Below are 27,710 nucleotides of genomic sequence, written 5' to 3'. Positions count from 1 at the left end.
TCACATACTGTCACGTCACATACTGTCACGTCACACACTGTCACGTCACATACTGTCATGTAGTATATTATACTGTATTTCTGTCAAATACTTCTACTTTCTCACGTCACATGTCACATACTGTCACGTCACATGTCACATACTGTCACCTCACATACTGTCACGTCACTTATCACATACTGTCACGTCACTTATCACATACTGTCACGTCACATACTGTCACATCACACGTCACATACTGTCACGTCACTTATCACATACTGTCACGTCACTTATCACATACTGTCACGTCACATACTGTCACATCACACGTCACATACTGTCACGTCACTTATCACATACTGTCACGTCACTTATCACATACTGTCACGTCACATGTCACATACTGTCACGTCACACACTGTCACGTCACATGCTGTCACGTCACATACTGTCACGTCACTTATCACATACTGTCACGTCACATACTGTCACGTCACATGTCACATACGGTCAAGTCACACGTCACATGCTGTCACGTCACACGTCACATGCTGTCACGTCACACACTGTCACGTCACATACTGTCACATCACACGTCACATGCTGTCACGTCACATACTGTCACGTCACATGTCACATACTGTCACGTCACACACTGTCACGTCACATACTGTCACGTCACATACTGCCACGTCACACGTCACATACTGTCACGTCACTTATCACATACTGTCACGTCACTTATCACATACTGTCACATACTGTCACGTCACATACTGTCACATCACACACTGTCACGTCACTTATCACATACTGTCACGTCACATGTCACATACTGTCACGTCACATGTCACATACTGTCACGTCACATGTCACATACTGTCACGTCACATACTGTCACGTCACACGTCACATACTGTCACGTCACTTATCACATACTGTCACGTCACACACTGTCATGTCACACACTGTCACGTCACATGCTGTCACGTCACATACTGTCACGTCACTTATCACATACTGTCACGTCACACACTGTCACGTCACACGTCACATACTGTCACATCACACACTGTCACGTCACATGTCACATACTGTCACGTCACATACTGTCACATCACACGTCACATACTGTCATGTCACATACTGTCACGTCACATACTGTCACGTCACTTATCACACGCTGTCACGTCACACACTGTCACATCACATACTGACACATACTGTCACGTTATATACTGTCACGTCACACACTGTCACGTCACACACTGTCACGTCACATGTCACATACTGTCACGTCACACACTGTCACGTCACACACTGTCACGTCACACGTCACATACTGTCACATCACACACTGTCACGTCACATGTCACATACTGTCACGTCACATACTGTCACATCACACGTCACATACTGTCACGTCACATACTGTCATGTCACATACTGTCACGTCACATACTGTCACGTCACTTATCACATACTGTCACGTCACACGTCACATACTGTCACGTCACACGCTGTCACGTCACACACTGTCACGTCACACACTGTCACGTCACATGTCACATACTGTCACGTCACACACTGTCACGTCACATGTCACATACTGTCACTTATCACATACTGTCACGTCACATACTGTCACGTCACACACTGTCACGTCACACGTCACACACTGTCACGTCACATGCTGTCACGTCACACGTCACATACTGTCACGTCACATACTGTCACATCACTTATCACATACTGTCACGTCACATGTCACATACTGTCACGTCACACACTGTCACGTCACATGTCACATACTGTCACGTCACACACTGTCACGTCACATGTCACATACTGTCACGTCACATACTGTCACGTCACATACTGTCACATGTCACATACTGTCACGTCACATACTGTCACGTCACTTATCACATACTGTCACGTCACAAGCTGTCACGTCACACGTAACATACTGTCACGTCACATACTGTCACGTCACATACTGTCACGTCACACGTCACATACTGTCAAGTCACATGCTGTCACGTCACATGTCACATACTGTCACATCACACGTCACATACTGCCACGTCACATACTGTCACGTCACTTATCACATACTGTCACGTCACATACTGTCACGTCACATACTGTCACATCACACATCACATACTGTCACGTCACATACTGTCATGTAGTATATTATACTGTATTTCTGTCAAATACTTCCACTTTCTCACGTCACACGTCACATACTGTCACGTCACACGTCACATACTGTCACGTCACATACTGTCACGTCACACACTGTCACGTCACATGTCACATACTGTCACGTCACATGTCACATACTGTCACGTCACACATCACATACTGTCACGTCACATACTGTCATGTAGTATATTATACTGTATTTCTGTCAAATACTTCCACTTTCTCACGTCACACGTCACATACTGTCACGTCACATACTGTCACGTCACATACTGTCACGTCACATGTCACATACTGTCACGTCACACGTCACATACTGTCACGTCACATACTGTCACGTCACACATCACATACTGTCACGTCACATACTGTCATGTAGTATATTATACTGTATTTCTGTCAAATACTTCCACTTTCTCACGTCACATACTGTCACGTCACATGTCACATACTGTCACGTCACATACTGTCACATCACACGTCACATACTGTCACGTCACTTATCACATACTGTCACGTCACTTATCACATACTGTCACGTCACATACTGTCACCTCACACGTCACATACTGTCACATCACACGTCACATACTATCACGTCACATCACATACTGTCTCGTCACATGTCACATTCTGTCACGTCATATACTGTCACGTCACACGTCACATACTGTCACGTCACACGTCACATACTGTCACGTCACATACTGTCACATCACATACTGTCACGTCACATGTCACATACTGTCACGTCACATACTGTCACGTCACACATCACATACTGTCACGTCACACACTGTCACGTCACATGTCACATACTGTCACTTATCACATACTGTCACGTCACATACTGTCACGTCACACACTGTCACGTCACACGTCACATACTGTCACGTCACACACTGTCACGTCACATGTCACATACTGTCACTTATCACATACTGTCACGTCACATACTGTCACGTCACACACTGTCACGTCACACGTCACATACTGTCACGTCACACACTGTCACGTCACATGCTGTCACGTCACACGTCACATACTGTCACGTCACATGTCACATACTGTCACGTCACACACTGTCACGTCACATACTGTCACATCACACGTCACATACTGTCACATCACTTATCACATACTGTCACGTTATATACTGTCACGTCACACACTGTCACGTCACATGTCACATACTGTCACGTCACATGTCACATACTGTCACTTATCACATACTGTCACGTCACATACTGTCACGTCACATGTCACATACTGTCACGTCACTTATCACATACTGTCACGTCACAAGCTGTCACGTCACACGTAACATACTGTCACGTCACATGTCACATACTGTCACGTCACATACTGTCACGTCACACGTCACATACTGTCACGTCACATGTCACATACTGTCACATCACACGTCACATACTGCCACGTCACATACTGTCACGTCACTTATCACATACTGTCACGTCACATACTGTCACGTCACATACTGTCATGTAGTATATTATACTGTATTTCTGTCAAATACTTCCACTTTCTCACGTCACACGTCACATACTGTCACGTCATATACTGTCACGTCACATACTGTCACGTCACACACTGTCACGTCACATGTCACATACTGTCACGTCACACATCACATACTGTCACGTCACATACTGTCATGTAGTATATTATACTGTATTTCTGTCAAATACTTCCACTTTCTCACGTCACACGTCACATACTGTCACGTCACATACTGTCACGTCACACGTCACATACTGTCACGTCACACGTCACATACTGTCACATCACATACTGTCATGTCACATGTCACATACTGTCACATCACATACTGTCACGTCACACGTCACATACTGTCACGTCACACGTCACATACTGTCACGTCACACGTCACATACTGTCACGTCACATACTGTCACATCACATACTGTCACGTCACATGTCACATACTGTCACGTCACACATCACATACTGTCACGTCACATACTGTCACGTCACACATCACATACTGTCACGTCACACACTGTCACGTCACATGTCACATACTGTCACGTCACATACTGTCACATCACACGTCACATACTGTCACGTCACATACTGTCACGTCACTTATCACATACTGTCACGTCACATACTGTCACGTCACATACTGTCACGTCACACGTAACATCCTGTCACGTCACACGTAACATCCTGTCACGTCACATGTCACATACTGTCACGTCACACTGTCACGTCACATACTGTCACGTCACTTATCACATACTGTCACGTCACATACTGTCACGTCACATACTGTCACGTCACATACTGTCACGTCACACGTCACACACTGTCACGTCACATACTGTCATGTAGTATATTATACTGTATTTCTGTCAAATACTTCCACTTTCTCACGTCACATGTCACATACTGTCACGTCACTTATCACATACTGTCACGTCACTTATCACATACTGTCACGTCACTTATCACATACTGTCACGTCACATACTGTCACGTCACTTATCACATACTGTCACGTCACTTATCACATACTGTCACGTCACTTTTCACATACTGTCACGTCACATGTCACATACTGTCACGTCACACACTGTCACGTCACATGCTGTCACGTCACATACTGTCACGTCACATGTCACATACTGTCACGTCACACACTGTCACGTCACATGCTGTCACGTCACATACTGTCACGTCACATGTCACATACTGTCACGTCACACACTGTCACGTCACATGTCACATACTGTCACGTCACATACTGCCACGTCACATACTGTCACATACTGTCACGTCACACACTGTCACGTCACATACTGTCACGTCACACGTCACATGCTGTCACGTCACATGTCACATACTGTCACGTCACACACTGTCACGTCACATACTGTCACGTCACATGTCACACACTGTCACGTCACATACTGTCACATCACACGTCACATATTGTCATGTCACATACTGTCACGTCACACACTGTCACGTCACATACTGTCACGTCACATACTGCCACATACTGTCACGTCACATACTGTCACGTCACACACTGTCACGTCACATACTGTCACGTCACACGTCACATGCTGTCACGTCACACGTAGCATACTTTCACGTCACATGCTGTACCGTCACATACTGTCACGTCACGTCACATGTCACACACTGTCACGTCACATACTGCCACGTCACATACTGTCACATACTGCCACGTCACACACTGTCACGTCACATACTGTCACGTCACACGTCACATGTCACATACTGTCACGTCACATGCTGTCACGTAACATGTCACATACTGTCACGTCACACACTGTCACGTCACATACTGTCACGTCACTTATCACATACTGTCACGTCACATACTGTCACGTCACATGTCACATGCTGTCACGTCACACGTAACATACTGTCACGTCACATGCTGTCAAGTCACATACTGTCACGTCACACGTCACATACTGTCAAGTCACACACTGTCACGTCACATGCTGTCACGTCACACGTCACATACTCACACGTCACACACTGTCACGTCACATCACATTCTGTCACGTCATATACTGTCACGTCATACGTCACATACTGTCACGTCACACGTCACATACTGTCAAGTCACATACTGCCACGTCACACGTAGCATACTGTCACGTCACATGCTGTCACGTCACACGTAGCATACTGTCACGTCACATGCTGTACCGTCACATACTGTCACGTCACATGTCACACACTGTCACATCACACGTCACATACTGCCACGTCACATACTGTCGCATCACATACTGTCACGTCACATGTCACATACTGTCACGTCACATGCTGTCACGTAACATGTCACATACTGTCACGTCACACACTGTCACGTCACATACTGTCACGTCACATGTCACATACTGTCACGTCACGTCACATACTGTCACGTCACATGTCACATACTGTCACTTATCACATACTGTCACGTCACATACTGTCACGTCACTTATCACATACTGTCACGTCACACGTCACACACTGTCACGTCACATACTGTCACTTATCACATACTGTCACGTCACTTATCACATACTGTCACGTCACATGTCATGTGACGTGACAGTATGTGACGTGACAGTATGTTACGTGTGACGTGACAGTATGTGACGTGATGTGACAGTATGTAACATGTGACGTGACAGTATGTGACGTGACAGTATGTGAAGTGTGATGTGACATGTTACGTGACAGTATGTGACGTGTGACGTGACAGTATGTTACGTGATGTGACAGTATGTGACGTGACAGTATGTGAAGTGTGATGTGACATGTTACGTGACAGTATGTGACGTGTGACGTGACAGTATGTGACGTGACAGTATGTGACGTGTGACGTGACAGTATGTGACGTGATGTGACAGTATGTAACATGTGACGTGACAGTATGTGAAGTGTGATGTGACATGTTACGTGACAGTATGTGACGTGATGTGACAGTATGTAACATGTGACGTGACAGTATGTGACGTGACAGTATGTGAAGTGTGATGTGACATGTTACGTGACAGTATGTGACGTGTGACGTGACAGTATGTACATACTGTCACGTCACATATATATGTATGTTCATATGTAAATATATATACCGGTATATACACTGTATCTCTATGTGAAGAAAGAAAAGCCCTTGAACAGGAATTAGATGGAGTATAGGAAGTAGATGCACAAGAGGAAGTAGATGGAGTACAGGAAGTAGATGGAGAACAGGAAATAGATGGAGTATAGGAAGTAGATGCCACAGGAAGTAGATGGACAAGAGGAAGCATACATGTATATGTATGCATGTTTCCGTACCACAATAACAAATAATGAATGTGATCACCAACCTGAAGGATCTGTTCTGTTCTTGTTGTGGTCAGGAAAGAGAGGAGCCAAGGGTGAGAGAGGAGAGCCAGGTAAACCTCATCAAGGACCACCAGGACCTCACGGAATCCAAGGTGAGTGCTGGTGAAAAGAACATTCCAGTATGTTGGTTGTCCAGTAATGTAGGACTGTAACTCACCAGCACTGTCCTCACATCCTCAGGTCCTGCAGGTGTTGACGGCGTGGCTCGAGGCGGCCGACCAGGTGAGCGAGGGCCCCAGGGGGCAGCCGGCGGGGCGGGTCATCCTGGTAAAGCAGGTCCACAAGGACTCCCGGGTTTCTGCGAGGCCGCCATGTGTTTGGCAGCATCTGCGTACACTTCACCAAGACTACAGGAAGCAGGCACCATCAAAGGACCCAACTTTTAAAAGTTGTGTCAGCAGCACAGTTGAGATGGAAGGAGACCACTCTTCTCACTTGAATCCATCTGGGAAAATGAAAGACTTTGTTGGAAATGGACTTCAAATGTCTTTCAAGACTTGGAGCAAACAAGCAATAAATAACACACCTGTACTTCATTCCTCCAACTGCTTTATCTCCTTTCTCTTGTTGCTCAGCAACAGCATATCCCAGCAGACACTCCCATCTCCCACAATGCAGTGCTGTAAATCTTTGTAAATGTGTGTTGATTATTATGTAGTGAAAAGGCACTAACAAAGTGTGAATGATTCCAGACATGACTAAAAGTTCCTACACAGATCTTTTCTTATTTCCCCTCCGTTAGTTTGCATCCTCATGAGCCGCTTTGTTAGCCTTCCACACTTTGATGACCTCACCTGATTATTATTGCTCTTAATATTATCAAGTGTAAAACATTTTTCTTCTCTGGCTTTTCAAGTCAACCCAAATCAATAAAAAGGAACCTTTTATAAAACCAAATGTGCTTCTTTATCATGGAGAAATTATGGGATGATACTGATATGGTTATGATGTGTACATATGTATGATATGACATATGTACATACATACATATGTTGTTCATACATATGTATGTACATACATGCACACATGTATGTTCCACCATGTATGTCAACTACCACCACCACCACTACTACTACTAGTTATCTGTCTGTCATGTCAACTACCACCACTACTACTATTACTACTACTACTTATATGTCTTCCATGTCAACTATCACCAATACTACTACTACTCCTTCTACTTATCTGTCTGACATGTTAACTACCACCACTACTACTAGTTATATGTCTGCCATGTCAACTACCACCACTACTACTATTACTACTACTACTTATCTGTCTGCCATGTCTACTACAACCACTACTACTACTAGTTATCTGTCTGCCATGTCAACTACCACCACTACTACTACTTATCTGTCTGCCATGTCAACTACCACTAGTACTACTATTACTACTACTACTACTACTTATCTGTCTGTCATGTCAACTACCACCACTACTACTATTACTACTACTAGTTATCTGTCTGCCATGTCAACTACCACCAATACTACTATTACTACTTATCTGTCTGCCATGTCAACTACCACCACCACTACTACTACTACTACTTATCTGTCTGCCATGTCAACTACCATCACTACTACTACTAGTTATCTGTCTGCCATGTGAACTACCACCACTACTGCTATTACTACTACTAGTTATCTGTCTGCCATGTCAACTACCACCACTACTACTAGTTATCTGTCTGCCATGTCAACTACCACCACCACTACTAGTTATCTGTCTGCCATGTCAACTACCACCACCACTACTACTTATCTGTATGCCATATCAACTACCACCACTACTACTATTACTACTTGTCTGCCATGTCAACTACCACCACTATTACTACTACTTATCTGTCTGCCATGTCAACTACCACCACTACTACTGTTACTACTACTACTAGTTATCTGTATGTCATGTCAACTACCACCGCCACCACTACTACTACTACTTATCTGTCTGCCATGTCAACTACCACCACTACTACTAGTTATCTGTCTGCCATGTCAACTACCGCCACTACTACTACTAGTTAGATGTCTGCCATGTCAACTACCACCACCACTACTACTAACAGTTATATGTCTGCCAGGTCAACTACCACCACCACTACTACTACTACTACTTATCTGTATGCCATATCAACTACCACCACCACTACTAGTTATATGTCTGCCATATCAACTACCACCACCACTACTACTACTACTAGTTATCTGTCTGCCATGTCAACTACCACCACTACTACTATTACTACTTATCTGTCTGCCATGTCAACTACCACCACTATTACTACTACTTATCTGTCTGCCATGTAAACTACCACCACTACTACTATTACTACTACTACTTATCTGTCTGCCATGTCAACTACCACCGCCACCACTACTACTACTAGTTATCTGTATGTCATGTCAATTACCACCGCCACCACTACTACTACTACTTATCGGTCTGCAATGTCAACTACCACCACTACTACTAGTTATCTGTCTGCCATGTCAACTACCGCCACTACTACTACTAGTTAGATGTCTGCCATGTCAACTACCACCACCACTACTACTAACAGTTATATGTCTGCCAGGTCAACTACCACCACTACTACTACTACTACTACTTATCTGTATGCCATATCAACTACCACCACCACTACTAGTTATATGTCTGCCATATCAACTACCACCACCACTACTACTACTACTTATCTGTCTGCCATGTCAACTACCACCACTACTACTATTACTACTTATCTGTCTGCCATGTCAACTACCACCACTATTACTACTACTTATCTGTCTGCCATGTCAACTACCACCACTACTACTATTACTACTACTACTTATCTGTCTGCCATGTCAACTACCACCGCCACCACTACTACTACTAGTTATCTGTATGTCATGTCAACTACCACCGCCACCACTATTACTACTACTTATCTGTCTGCCATGTCAACTACCACCGCCACCACTACTACTACTAGTTATCTGTATGTCATGTCAACTACCACCACTACTATTATTACTACTACTTATCTGTCTGCCATGTCAACTACCACCACTACTACTATTACTACTACTACTTATCTGTCTGCCATGTCAACTACCACCGCCACCACTACTACTACTAGTTATCTGTCTGCCATGTCAACTACCACCACTACTACTACTACTCCTTCTACTTATCTGTCTGACATGTTAACTACCACTACTACTACTAGTTATCTGTCTGCCATATCAACTACCACCACCACTACTACTACTACTACTACTACTACTACTACTACTTCTATAACTTATATGTCTGCCATGTCAACTACCACCACTACTACTATTACTACTTATCTGTCTGCCATGTCAACTACCACCACTTCTACAACTTATCTGTCTGCCATGTCAACTACCACTACTACTACTAGTTATATGTCTGCCATGTCAACTACCACCACTACTACTAGTTATATGTCTGCCATGTCAACTACCACCACTACTACTATTACTACTACTACTTATCTGTCTGCCATGTCAACTACCACCACTACTACTAGTTATCTGTCTGCAATGTCAACTACCGCCACTACTACTACTAGTTAGATGTCTGCCATGTCAACTACCACCACCACCACTACTACTATTACTACTACTACTTATCTGTCTGCCATGTCAACTACCACCACTACTACTAGTTATCTGTCTGCAATGTCAACTACCGCCACTACTACTACTAGTTAGATGTCTGCCAGGTCAACTACCACCACTACTACTACTTATCTGTATGCCATATCAACTACCACCACTAATACTAGTTATATGTCTGCCATGTCAACTACCACCACTTCTACAACTTATCTGTCTGCCATGTCAACTACCACTACTACTACTACTACTTATCTGTCTGCCATGTCAACTACCACCACTACTACTAGTTATCTGTCTGCCATGTCAACTACCACCACTACTACTACTACTCCTTCTACTTATCTGTCTGACATGTTAACTACCACCACTACTACTAGTTATATGTCTGCCATGTCAACTACCACCACTACTACTATTACTACTACTACTTATCTGTCTGCCATGTCTACTACAACCACTACTACTACTAGTTATCTGTCTGCCATGTCAACTACCATCACTACTACTACTACTTCTATAACTTATCTGTCTGCCATGTCAACTACCACCACTACTACTAGTTATATGTCTGCCATGTCAACTACCACCACTACTACTATTACTACTACTACTTATCTGTCTGCCATGTCAACTACCACTAGTACTACTATTACTACTACTTATCTGTCTGTCATGTCAACTACCACCACTACTACTATTACTACTACTAGTTATCTGTCTGCCATGTCAACTACCACCAATACTACTATTACTACTTATCTGTCTGCCATGTCAACTACCACCACCACTACTACTACTACTACTTATCTGTCTGCCATGTCAACTACCATCACTACTACTACTAGTTATCTGTCTGCCATGTGAACTACCACCACTACTGCTATTACTACTACTAGTTATCTGTCTGCCATGTCAACTACCACCACTACTACTAGTTATCTGTCTGCCATGTCAACTACCACCACTACTACTAGTTATCTGTCTGCCATGTCAACTACCGCCACTACTACTACTAGTTAGATGTCTGCCATGTCAACTACCACCACCACTACTACTAACAGTTATATGTCTGCCAGGTCAACTACCACCACCACTACTAATACTACTACTTATCTGTATGCCATATCAACTACCACCACTACTACTACTTATATGTCTGCCATGTCAACTACCACCACTACTACTATTACTACTACTAGGTACCTGTCTGCCATGTCAACTACCACCAGTACTACTATTACTACTACTACTACTACTTATCTGTCTGCCATGTCAACTACCACCACTACTACTACTTATCTGTATGCCATGTCAACTACAACCACTACTGCTATTACTACTACTAGTTATCTGTCTGCCATGTCAACTACCACCAATACTACTATTACTACTTATCTGTCTGCCATGTCAACTACCACCACCACTACTACTACTACTACTTATCTGTCTGCCATGTCAACTACCATCACTACTACTACTAGTTATCTGTCTGCCATGTGAACTACCACCACTACTACTAGTTATCTGTCTGCCATGTCAACTACCGCCACTACTACTACTAGTTAGATGTCTGCCATGTCAACTACCACCACCACTACTACTAACAGTTATATGTCTGCCAGGTCAACTACCACCAATACTACTACTACTACTTATCTGTAGGCCATATCAACTACCACCACTACTACTAGTTATATGTCTGCCATATCAACTACCACCACCACTACTAGTTATATGTCTGCCATATCAACTACCACCACCACTACTACTACTACTTATCTGTCTGCCATGTCAACTACCACCACCACTACTACTACTACTACTACTACTACTATGTATCTGTCTGCCATGTTAACTACCACTACCACCACTAGTTATCTGTATGCCATGTCAACTACCACCACCACCACTCCTACTACTACTTCTACTTATATGTCTGACATGTTAACTACTACTACTACTACTAGTTATATGTCTGCCATGTCAACTACCACCACTACTACTAGTTATATGTCTGCCATGTGAACTACCACCACTACTACTACTAGTTGTATGTCTGCCATGTCAACTACCACCACCACTACTACTACTACTAGTACTACTACTACTACTACTACTATGTATCTGTCTGCCATGTTAACTACCACTACCACCACTAGTTATCTGTATGCCATGTCAACTACCACCACCACCACTCCTACTTCTACTTATATGTCTGACATGTTAACTACCACTACTACTACTACTTATCTGTCTGACATGTTAACTACCACCACTAGTACTATTACTACTACTAGTTATCTGTATGTCATGTCAACTACCACCACTACTACTAGTTATATGTCTGGCACTACTACTACTACTACTACTACTACTACTATGTATCTGTCTGCCATGTTAACTACCACTACCACAACTAGTTATCTGTATGCCATGTCTACTACAACCACTACTACTACTAGTTATCTGTCTGTCATGTCAACTACCACCACTACTACTATTACTACTTATCTGTCTGCCATGTCAACTACCACCACTACTACTATTACTACTACTACTTATATGTCTGCCATGTCAACTATCACCAATACTACTAGTTATGTCTGCCATGTCAACTACCACCACTACTACTACTACTCCTTCTACTTATCTGTCTGACATGTTAACTACCACCACTACTACTAGTTATATGTCTGCCATGTCAACTACCACCACTACTACTATTACTACTACTACTTATCTGTCTGCCATGTCTACTACAACCACTACTACTACTAGTTATCTGTCTGCCATGTCAACTACCATCACTACTACTACTACTTCTATAACTTATCTGTCTGCCATGTCAACTACCACCACTACTACTAGTTATATGTCTGCCATGTCAACTACCACCACTACTACTATTACTACTACTACTTATCTGTCTGCCATGTCAACTACCACTAGTATTACTATTACTACTACTACTACTACTACTTATCTGTCTGTCATGTCAACTACCACCACTACTACTATTACTACTACTAGTTATCTGTCTGCCATGTCAACTACCACCAATACTACTATTACTACTTATCTGTCTGCCATGTCAACTACCACCACCACTACTACTACTACTACTTATCTGTCTGCCATGTCAACTACCATCACTACTACTAGTTATATGTCTGCCATGTGAACTACCACCACTACTACTACTAGTTGTATGTCTGCCATGTCAACTACCACCACCACTACTACTACTACTAGTACTACTACTACTACTACTACTATGTATCTGTCTGCCATGTTAACTACCACTACCACCACTAGTTATCTGTATGCCATGTCAACTACCACCACCACCACTCCTACTTCTACTTATATGTCTGACATGTTAACTACCACTACTACTACTACTTATCTGTCTGACATGTTAACTACCACCACTAGTACTATTACTACTACTAGTTATCTGTATGTCATGTCAACTACCACCACTACTACTAGTTATATGTCTGGCACTACTACTACTACTACTACTACTACTACTATGTATCTGTCTGCCATGTTAACTACCACTACCACAACTAGTTATCTGTATGCCATGTCTACTACAACCACTACTACTACTAGTTATCTGTCTGTCATGTCAACTACCACCACTACTACTATTACTACTTATCTGTCTGCCATGTCAACTACCACCACTACTACTATTACTACTACTACTTATATGTCTGCCATGTCAACTATCACCAATACTACTAGTTATGTCTGCCATGTCAACTACCACCACTACTACTACTACTCCTTCTACTTATCTGTCTGACATGTTAACTACCACCACTACTACTAGTTATATGTCTGCCATGTCAACTACCACCACTACTACTATTACTACTACTACTTATCTGTCTGCCATGTCTACTACAACCACTACTACTACTAGTTATCTGTCTGCCATGTCAACTACCATCACTACTACTACTACTTCTATAACTTATCTGTCTGCCATGTCAACTACCACCACTACTACTAGTTATATGTCTGCCATGTCAACTACCACCACTACTACTATTACTACTACTACTTATCTGTCTGCCATGTCAACTACCACTAGTATTACTATTACTACTACTACTACTACTACTTATCTGTCTGTCATGTCAACTACCACCACTACTACTATTACTACTACTAGTTATCTGTCTGCCATGTCAACTACCACCAATACTACTATTACTACTTATCTGTCTGCCATGTCAACTACCACCACTACTACTACTACTACTAATTCTATAACTTATATGTCTGCCATGTCAACTACCACCACTACTACTATTACTACTTATCTGTCTGCCATGTCAACTACCACCACTACTACTATTACTACTTATCTGTCTGCCATGTCAACTACCACCACCACTACTACTACTACTACTTATCTGTCTGCCATGTCAACTACAACCACTACTACTACTAGTTATCTATCTGCCATATCAACTACCACCACTACTGCTATTACTACTACTAGTTATCTGTCTACCATGTCAACTACCACCAATACTACTATTACTACTTATCTGTCTGCCATGTCAACTACCACCACTACTACTAGTTATGTCTGCTATGTCAACTACCACCACTACTACTACTACTACTAATTCTATAACTTATATGTCTGCCATGTCAACTACCACCACTACTACTATTACTACTTATCTGTCTGCCATGTCAACTACCACCACTACTACTATTACTACTACTACTTATCTGTCTGCCATGTCAACTACCACCACCACCACTACTACTAGTTATCTGTATGCCATGTCTACTACAACCACTACTACTAGTTATATGTCTGCTATGTCAACTACAACCACTACTACGACTAGTTATCCGTATGCCATGTCAACTAAAACCACTACTACCACTAGTTATATGTATGCCATGTCTACTACAACCACTACTACTACTACTAGTTATCTGTCTGCTATATCAACTACCACCAGCACTACTACTACTACTTATCTGTCTGCCATGTCAACTACAACCACTACTACCACTAGTTATCTGTATGCCATGTCTACTACAACTACTACTAGTTATCTGTCTGCCATATCAACTACCACCAGCACTACTACTACTACTTATCTGCCTGCCATGTCAACTACCATCACTACTACTACTTATCTGTATGCCATGTCAACTACAACCACTACTGCTATTACTACTACTAGTTATCTGTCTGCCATGTCAACTACCACCAATACTACTATTACTACTTATCTGTCTGCCATGTCAACTACCACCACCACTACTACTACTACTACTTATCTGTCTGCCATGTCAACTACCATCACTACTACTACTAGTTATCTGTCTACCATGTCAACTACCACCACTACTGCTATTACTATTACTAGTTATCTGTCTACCATGTCAACTACCACCAATACTACTATTACTACTTATCTGTCTGCCATGTCAACTATCACCACTACTACTAGTTATGTCTGCTATGTCAACTACCACCACTACTACTACTACTACTACTTCTATAACTTATATGTCTACCATGTCAACTACCACCACTACTACTATTACTACTTATCTGTCTGCCATGTCAACTACCACCACTACTACTATTACTACTACTACTTATCTGTCTGCCATGTCAACTACCACCGCCACCACTACTACTACTAGTTATCTGTATGTCATGTCAACTACCACCACCACTACTACTACTATTACTTATCTGTCTGCCATGTCAACTACCATCACTACTACTACTAGTTATATGTCTGCCATGTCAACTACCACCACTACTGCTATTACTACTACTAGTTATCTGTCTACCATGTCAACTACCACCAATACTACTATTACTACTTATCTGTCTGCCATGTCAACTACCACCACTACTACTAGTTATGTCTGCTATGTCAACTACCACCACTACTACTACTACTACTTCTATAACTTATATGTCTGCCATGTCAACTACCACCACTACTACTATTACTACTTATCTGTCTGCCATGTCAACTACCACCACTACTACTATTACTACTACTACTTATCTGTCTGCCATGTCAACTACCACCGCCACCACTACTACTACTAGTTATCTGTATGTCATGTCAACTACCACCACTACTGCTATTACTACTACTAGTTATCTGTCTACCATGTCAACTACCACCAATACTACTATTACTACTTATCTGTCTGCCATGTCAACTACCACCACTACTACTAGTTATGTCTGCTATGTCAACTACCACCACTACTACTACTACTACTTCTATAACTTATATGTCTGCCATGTCAACTACCACCACTACTACTATTACTACTTATCTGTCTGCCATGTCAACTACCACCACTACTACTATTACTACTACTACTTATCTGTCTGCCATGTCAACTACCACCGCCACCACTACTACTACTAGTTATCTGTATGTCATGTCAACTACCACCACTACTACTATTACTACTACTTATCTGTCTGCCATGTCAACTACCACCACTACTACTATTACTTATCTGTCTGCCATGTCAACTACCACCACCACCACTACTACTACTAGTTATCTGTATGGCATGTCAACTACCACCACTACTACTAGTTATATGTCTGCCATGTCAACTACCACCACTACTACTACTTATCTGTCTGCCATGTCAACTACCACCACTACTACTATTACTACTAGTTATCTGTCTGCAATGTCAACTACCACCACTACTACTATTACTTATCTGTCTGCCATGTCAACTACCACCACCACCACTACTACTACCAGTTATCTGTATGCCATATCAACTACCACCACTACTACTAGTTATATGTCTGCCATATCAACTACCACCACCACTACTAGTTATATGTCTGCCATATCAACTACCACCACCACTACTACTACTTATCTGTCTGCCATGTCAACTACCACCACCACTACTACTACTACTACTACTATGTATCTGTCTGCCATGTTAACTACCACTACTACCACTAGTTATCTGTATGCCATGTCTACTACAACCACAACTACTACTAGTTATCTGTCTGCCATATCAACTACCACCAGCACTACTACTTCTACTTATCTGTCTGCCATGTCAACTACAACCACTACTACCACTAGTTATCTGTATGCCATGTCTACTACAACCACAACTACTACTAGTTATCTGTCTGCCATATCAACTACCACCAGCACTACTACTACTACTTATCTGTCTGCCATGTCAACTACCATCAATACTACTACTAGTTATATGTCTGCCATGTCAACTACCACCACTACTACTACTAGATATATGTCTGCTATGTCAACTACAACCACTACTACGACTAGTTATCTGTATGCCATATCAACTACCACCACCACTACTACTACTACTTATCTGTCTGCCATGTCAACTACCATCACTACTACCAATAGTTATATGTCTGCCTTGTCAACTACCATCACTACTACTACTAGCTATCTGAATGCCATGTCAACTACTACTAGTACCACTAGATATATGTCTGCCATGTCAACTACCACCACTACTACTACTAGTTATATGTCTGCCATATCAACTACCACCACCACTACTACTACTACTACTTATCTGTCTGCCATGTCAACTACCATCACTACTACTACTAGTTACCTGTATGCCATGTCAACTACAACCACTACCACCACTAGTTGTCTGTATGCCATGTCTACTACAACTACTACTTATCTGTATGTCATGTCAACTACCACCACTACTACTACTTATCTGTATGCCATGTCAACTACAACCACTACTGCTATTACTACTACTAGTTATCTGTCTGCCATGTCAACTACCACCAATACTACTATTACTACTTATCTGTCTGCCATGTCAACTACCACCACCACTACTACTACTACTACTTATCTGTCTGCCATGTCAACTACCATCACTACTACTACTAGTTATCTGTCTGCCATGTCAACTACCACCACTACTGCTATTACTACTACTAGTTATCTGTATGTCATGTCTACTACAACCACTACTACTACTAGTTATCTATCTGCCATATCAACTACCACCACTACTGCTATTACTACTACTAGTTATCTGTCTACCATGTCAACTACCACCAATACTACTATTACTACTTATCTGTCTGCCATGTCAACTACCACCACTCCTACTAGTTATGTCTGCTATGTCAACTACCACCACTACTACTACTACTACTAATTCTATAACTTATATGTCTGCCATGTCAACTACCACCACTACTACTATTACTACTTATCTGTCTGCCATGTCAACTACCACCACTACTACTATTACTACTACTACTTATCTGTCTGCCATGTCAACTACCACCACCACCACTACTACTAGTTATCTGTATGCCATGTCTACTACAACCACTACTACTACTACTAGTTATATGTCTGCTATGTCAACTACAACCACTACTACGACTAGTTATCTGTATGCCATGTCAACTAAAACCACTACTACCACTAGTTATATGTATGCCATGTCTACTACAACCACTACTACTACTACTAGTTATCTGTCTGCTATATCAACTACCACCAGCACTACTACTACTACTTATCTGTCTGCCATGTCAACTACAACCACTACTACCATTAGTTATCTGTATGCCATGTCTACTACAACTACTACTAGTTATCTGTCTGCCATATCAACTACCACCAGCACTACTACTACTACTTATCTGCCTGCCATGTCAACTACCATCACTACTACTACTTATCTGCATGCCATGTCAACTACAACCACTACTGCTATTACTACTACTAGTTATCTGTCTGCCATGTCAACTACCACCAATACTACTATTACTACTTATCTGTCTGCCATGTCAACTACCACCACCACTACTACTACTACTACTTATCTGTCTGCCATGTCAACTACCATCACTACTACTACTAGTTATCTGTCTGCCATGTCAACTACCACCACTACTGCTATTACTACTACTAGTTATCTGTATGTCATGTCTACTACAACCACTACTACTACTAGTTATCTATCTGCCATATCAACTACCACCACTACTGCTATTACTACTACTAGTTATCTGTATGTCATGTCTACTACAACCACTACTACTACTAGTTATCTATCTGCCATATCAACTACCACCACTACTGCTATTACTACTACTAGTTATCTGTCTACCATGTCAACTACCACCAATACTACTATTACTACTTATCTGTCTGCCATGTCAACTACCACCACTACTACTAGTTATGTCTGCTATGTCAACTACCACCACTACTACTACTACTACTAATTCTATAACTTATATGTCTGCCATGTCAACTACCACCACTACTACTATTACTACTTATCTGTCTGCCATGTCAACTACCACCACTACTACTATTACTACTACTACTTATCTGTCTGCCATGTCAACTACCACCACCACCACTACTACTAGTTATCTGTATGCCATGTCTACTACAACCACTACTACTACTACTAGTTATATGTCTGCTATGTCAACTACAACCACTACTACGACTAGTTATCCGTATGCCATGTCAACTAAAACCACTACTACCACTAGTTATATGTATGCCATGTCTACTACAACCACTACTACTACTACTAGTTATCTGTCTGCTATATCAACTACCACCAGCACTACTACTACTACTTATCTGTCTGCCATGTCAACTACAACCACTACTACCACTAGTTATCTGTATGCCATGTCTACTACAACTACTACTAGTTATCTGTCTGCCATATCAACTACCACCAGCACTACTACTACTACTTATCTGCCTGCCATGTCAACTACCATCACTACTACTACTTATCTGTATGCCATGTCAACTACAACCACTACTGCTATTACTACTACTAGTTATCTGTCTGCCATGTCAACTACCACCAATACTACTATTACTACTTATCTGTCTGCCATGTCAACTACCACCACCACTACTACTACTACTACTTATCTGTCTGCCATGTCAACTACCATCACTACTACTACTAGTTATCTGTCTACCATGTCAACTACCACCACTACTGCTATTACTATTACTAGTTATCTGTCTACCATGTCAACTACCACCAATACTACTATTACTACTTATCTGTCTGCCATGTCAACTATCACCACTACTACTAGTTATGTCTGCTATGTCAACTACCACCACTACTACTACTACTACTACTTCTATAACTTATATGTCTACCATGTCAACTACCACCACTACTACTATTACTACTTATCTGTCTGCCATGTCAACTACCACCACTACTACTATTACTACTACTACTTATCTGTCTGCCATGTCAACTACCACCGCCACCACTACTACTACTAGTTATCTGTATGTCATGTCAACTACCACCACCACCACTACTACTACTATTACTTATCTGTCTGCCATGTCAACTACCATCACTACTACTACTAGTTATATGTCTGCCATGTCAACTACCACCACTACTGCTATTACTACTACTAGTTATCTGTCTACCATGTCAACTACCACCAATACTACTATTACTACTTATCTGTCTGCCATGTCAACTACCACCACTACTACTAGTTATGTCTGCTATGTCAACTACCACCACTACTACTACTACTACTTCTATAACTTATATGTCTGCCATGTCAACTACCACCACTACTACTATTACTACTTATCTGTCTGCCATGTCAACTACCACCACTACTACTATTACTACTACTACTTATCTGTCTGCCATGTCAACTACCACCGCCACCACTACTACTACTAGTTATCTGTATGTCATGTCAACTACCACCACTACTGCTATTACTACTACTAGTTATCTGTCTACCATGTCAACTACCACCAATACTACTATTACTACTTATCTGTCTGCCATGTCAACTACCACCACTACTACTAGTTATGTCTGCTATGTCAACTACCACCACTACTACTACTACTACTTCTATAACTTATATGTCTGCCATGTCAACTACCACCACTACTACTATTACTACTTATCTGTCTGCCATGTCAACTACCACCACTACTACTATTACTACTACTACTTATCTGTCTGCCATGTCAACTACCACCGCCACCACTACTACTACTAGTTATCTGTATGTCATGTCAACTACCACCACTACTACTATTACTACTACTTATCTGTCTGCCATGTCAACTACCACCACTACTACTATTACTTATCTGTCTGCCATGTCAACTACCACCACCACCACTACTACTACTAGTTATCTGTATGGCATGTCAACTACCACCACTACTACTAGTTATATGTCTGCCATGTCAACTACCACCACTACTACTACTTATCTGTCTGCCATGTCAACTACCACCACTACTACTATTACTACTAGTTATCTGTCTGCAATGTCAACTACCGCCACTACTACTACTAGTTAGATGTCTGCCATGTCAACTACCACCACCACTACTACTACCAGTTATCTGTATGCCATATCAACTACCACCACTACTACTAGTTATATGTCTGCCATATCAACTACCACCACCACTACTAGTTATATGTCTGCCATATCAACTACCACCACCACTACTACTACTTATCTGTCTGCCATGTCAACTACCACCACCACTACTACTACTACTACTACTATGTATCTGTCTGCCATGTTAACTACCACTACTACCACTAGTTATCTGTATGCCATGTCTACTACAACCACAACTACTACTAGTTATCTGTCTGCCATATCAACTACCACCAGCACTACTACTTCTACTTATCTGTCTGCCATGTCAACTACAACCACTACTACCACTAGTTATCTGTATGCCATGTCTACTACAACCACAACTACTACTAGTTATCTGTCTGCCATATCAACTACCACCAGCACTACTACTACTACTTATCTGTCTGCCATGTCAACTACCATCAATACTACTACTAGTTATATGTCTGCCATGTCAACTACCACCACTACTACTACTAGATATATGTCTGCTATGTCAACTACAACCACTACTACGACTAGTTATCTGTATGCCATATCAACTACCACCACCACTACTACTACTACTTATCTGTCTGCCATGTCAACTACCATCACTACTACCAATAGTTATATGTCTGCCTTGTCAACTACCATCACTACTACTACTAGCTATCTGAATGCCATGTCAACTACTACTAGTACCACTAGATATATGTCTGCCATGTCAACTACCACCACTACTACTACTAGTTATATGTCTGCCATATCAACTACCACCACCACTACTACTACTACTACTTATCTGTCTGCCATGTCAACTACCATCACTACTACTACTAGTTACCTGTATGCCATGTCAACTACAACCACTACCACCACGAGTTGTCTGTATGCCATGTCTACTACAACTACTACTTATCTGTATGTCATGTCAACTACCACCACTACTACTACTTATCTGTATGCCATGTCAACTACAACCACTACTGCTATTACTATTACTAGTTATCTGTCTGCCATGTCAACTACCACCAATACTACTATTACTACTTATCTGTCTGCCATGTCAACTACCATCACTACTACTACTAGTTATCTGTCTGCCATGTCAACTACCACCACTACTGCTATTACTACTACTAGTTATCTGTATGTCATGTCTACTACAACCACTACTACTACTAGTTATCTATCTGCCATATCAACTACCACCACTACTGCTATTACTACTACTAGTTATCTGTCTACCATGTCAACTACCACCAATACTACTATTACTACTTATCTGTCTGCCATGTCAACTACCACCACTCCTACTAGTTATGTCTGCTATGTCAACTACCACCACTACTACTACTACTACTAATTCTATAACTTATATGTCTGCCATGTCAACTACCACCACTACTACTATTACTACTTATCTGTCTGCCATGTCAACTACCACCACTACTACTATTACTACTACTACTTATCTGTCTGCCATGTCAACTACCACCACCACCACTACTACTAGTTATCTGTATGCCATGTCTACTACAACCACTACTACTACTACTAGTTATATGTCTGCTATGTCAACTACAACCACTACTACGACTAGTTATCTGTATGCCATGTCAACTAAAACCACTACTACCACTAGTTATATGTATGCCATGTCTACTACAACCACTACTACTACTACTAGTTATCTGTCTGCTATATCAACTACCACCAGCACTACTACTACTACTTATCTGTCTGCCATGTCAACTACAACCACTACTACCATTAGTTATCTGTATGCCATGTCTACTACAACTACTACTAGTTATCTGTCTGCCATATCAACTACCACCAGCACTACTACTACTACTTATCTGCCTGCCATGTCAACTACCATCACTACTACTACTTATCTGTATGCCATGTCAACTACAACCACTACTGCTATTACTACTACTAGTTATCTGTCTGCCATGTCAACTACCACCAATACTACTATTACTACTTATCTGTCTGCCATGTCAACTACCACCACCACTACTACTACTACTACTTATCTGTCTGCCATGTCAACTACCATCACTACTACTACTAGTTATCTGTCTGCCATGTCAACTACCACCACTACTGCTATTACTACTACTAGTTATCTGTATGTCATGTCTACTACAACCACTACTACTACTAGTTATCTATCTGCCATATCAACTACCACCACTACTGCTATTACTACTACTAGTTATCTGTATGTCATGTCTACTACAACCACTACTACTACTAGTTATCTATCTGCCATATCAACTACCACCACTACTGCTATTACTACTACTAGTTATCTGTCTACCATGTCAACTACCACCAATACTACTATTACTACTTATCTGTCTGCCATGTCAACTACCACCACTACTACTAGTTATGTCTGCTATGTCAACTACCACCACTACTACTACTACTACTAATTCTATAACTTATATGTCTGCCATGTCAACTACCACCACTACTACTATTACTACTTATCTGTCTGCCATGTCAACTACCACCACTACTACTATTACTACTACTACTTATCTGTCTGCCATGTCAACTACCACCACCACCACTACTACTAGTTATCTGTATGCCATGTCTACTACAACCACTACTACTAGTTATATGTCTGCTATGTCAACTACAACCACTACTACGACTAGTTATCCGTATGCCATGTCAACTAAAACCACTACTACCACTAGTTATATGTATGCCATGTCTACTACAACCACTACTACTACTACTAGTTATCTGTCTGCTATATCAACTACCACCAGCACTACTACTACTACTTATCTGTCTGCCATGTCAACTACAACCACTACTACCACTAGTTATCTGTATGCCATGTCTACTACAACTACTACTAGTTATCTGTCTGCCATATCAACTACCACCAGCACTACTACTACTACTTATCTGCCTGCCATGTCAACTACCATCACTACTACTACTTATCTGTATGCCATGTCAACTACAACCACTACTGCTATTACTACTACTAGTTATCTGTCTGCCATGTCAACTACCACCAATACTACTATTACTACTTATCTGTCTGCCATGTCAACTACCACCACCACTACTACTACTACTACTTATCTGTCTGCCATGTCAACTACCATCACTACTACTACTAGTTATCTGTCTACCATGTCAACTACCACCACTACTGCTATTACTATTACTAGTTATCTGTCTACCATGTCAACTACCACCAATACTACTATTACTACTTATCTGTCTGCCATGTCAACTATCACCACTACTACTAGTTATGTCTGCTATGTCAACTACCACCACTACTACTACTACTACTACTTCTATAACTTATATGTCTACCATGTCAACTACCACCACTACTACTATTACTACTTATCTGTCTGCCGTGTCAACTACCACCACTACTACTATTACTACTACTACTACTTATCTGTCTGCCATGTCAACTACCACCGCCACCACTACTACTACTAGTTATCTGTATGTCATGTCAACTACCACCACCACTACTACTACTATTACTTATCTGTCTGCCATGTCAACTACCATCACTACTACTACTAGTTATATGTCTGCCATGTCAACTACCACCACTACTGCTATTACTACTACTAGTTATCTGTCTACCATGTCAACTACCACCAATACTACTATTACTACTTATCTGTCTGCCATGTCAACTACCACCACTACTACTATTACTACTACTACTTATCTGTCTGCCATGTCAACTACCACCGCCACCACTACTACTACTAGTTATCTGTCTGCCATGTCAACTACCACCACTACTACTATTACTTATCTGTCTGCCATGTCAACTACCACCACCACCACTACTACTACTAGTTATCTGTATGGCATGTCAACTACCACCACTACTACTAGTTATATGTCTGCCATGTCAACTACCACCACTACTACTACTTATCTGTCTGCCATGTCAACTACCACCACTACTACTATTACTACTAGTTATCTGTCTGCAATGTCAACTACCGCCACTACTACTACTAGTTAGATGTCTGCCATGTCAACTACCACCACCACTACTACTACCAGTTATCTGTATGCCATATCAACTACCACCACTACTACTAGTTATATGTCTGCCATATCAACTACCACCACCACTACTAGTTATATGTCTGCCATATCAACTACCACCACCACTACTACTACTACTACTTATCTGTCTGCCATGTCAACTACCACCACCACTACTACTACTACTACTACTATGTATCTGTCTGCCATGTTAACTACCACTACCACCACTAGTTATCTGTATGCCATGTCAACTACCACCACCACCACTCCTACTACTACTTCTACTTATATGTCTGACATGTTAACTACCACTACTACTACTAGTTATCTGTATGCCATGTCAACTACCACCACCACTACTACTACTACTATGTATCTGTCTGCCATGTTAACTACCACTACTACCACTAGTTATCTGTATGCCATGTCTACTACAACCACAACTACTACTAGTTATCTGTCTGCCATGTCAACTACCACCACTACTACTACTAATCTGTATGCCATGTCTACTACAACCACTACTACCACTAGTTATCTGTCTGCCATATCAACTACCACCAGCACTACTACTACTACTTATCTGTCTGCCATGTCAACTACCACCACTACTACTAGTTATATGTCTGCCATGTCAACTACCATCACTACTACTACTAGTTATCCGTCTGCCATGTCAACTACCACCACTACTACTATTTATCTGTCTGCCATGTCAACTACCACCACTACTACTACTAGTTATATGTCTGCCATGTCAACTACCACCACTACTACTACTAGTTATATGTCTGCCATGTCAACTACCACCATCACCACTAGTACTACTACTACTACTTATCTGTCTGCCATGTCAACTACCACTACTACTACTAGTTATATGTCTGCCATGTCAACTACCACCAGTACTACTATTACTACTTCTACTACTTATCTGTCTGCCATGTCAACTACCACCACTACTACTAGTTATTTGTCTGCCATGTCAACTACCACCACTACTACTACTACTAGTTATTTGTCTGCCATGTCAACTACCACCACCACTACTACTACTACTACTTATCTGTCTGCCATGTTAACTACCATCACTACTACTACTAGTTATCTGTATGCCATGTCAACTACCACCACTACTACTAGTTATATGTCTGCCATGTCAACTACCACCACTACTACTACTACTAGTTATTTGTCTGCCATGTCAACTACCACCACCACTACTACTACTACTACGTATCTGTCTGCCATGTTAACTACCACTAGTACCACTAGATATATGTCTGCCATGTCAACTACCACCACTACTACTACTAGTTATATGTCTGCCATATCAACTACCACCACCACCACTACTACTTATCTGTCTGCCATGTCAACTACCATCACTACTACTACTAGTTATCTGT

General features: G+C 41.5%; 1 protein-coding gene and 1 long non-coding RNA gene across 2 annotated transcripts in view; one reads left to right on the top strand and one right to left on the bottom strand.

Annotated features, from left to right (window-relative positions):
- The window catches only part of col9a2 (procollagen, type IX, alpha 2), an 86,438-nt gene extending 78,457 nt beyond the window's left edge, over nucleotides 1–7,981 (top strand). Inside the window, 2 exon segments of the mRNA XM_062030124.1 lie at nucleotides 7,119–7,196; nucleotides 7,285–7,981. Coding sequence (XP_061886108.1) covers nucleotides 7,119–7,196; nucleotides 7,285–7,490 — 284 coding nt within the window. The 3' untranslated portion in view covers nucleotides 7,491–7,981.
- LOC133636278 (uncharacterized) overlaps nucleotides 7,628–27,710 on the bottom strand; it is a 24,780-nt gene continuing 4,697 nt past the window's right edge. The window contains exon 4 of the long non-coding RNA XR_009822206.1: nucleotides 7,628–7,732. This is a non-coding gene — a long non-coding RNA (uncharacterized LOC133636278). The remainder of the gene's footprint in view (nucleotides 7,733–27,710) is intronic.

Source organism: Entelurus aequoreus, linkage group LG20 (genome assembly GCF_033978785.1).
Source record: "Entelurus aequoreus isolate RoL-2023_Sb linkage group LG20, RoL_Eaeq_v1.1, whole genome shotgun sequence".
NCBI lineage: Eukaryota > Metazoa > Chordata > Actinopteri > Syngnathiformes > Syngnathidae > Entelurus > Entelurus aequoreus.
The sequence above is the reverse complement of the archived record's forward strand: the minus strand, read 5'-3'. Positions and strand labels throughout refer to the sequence as shown.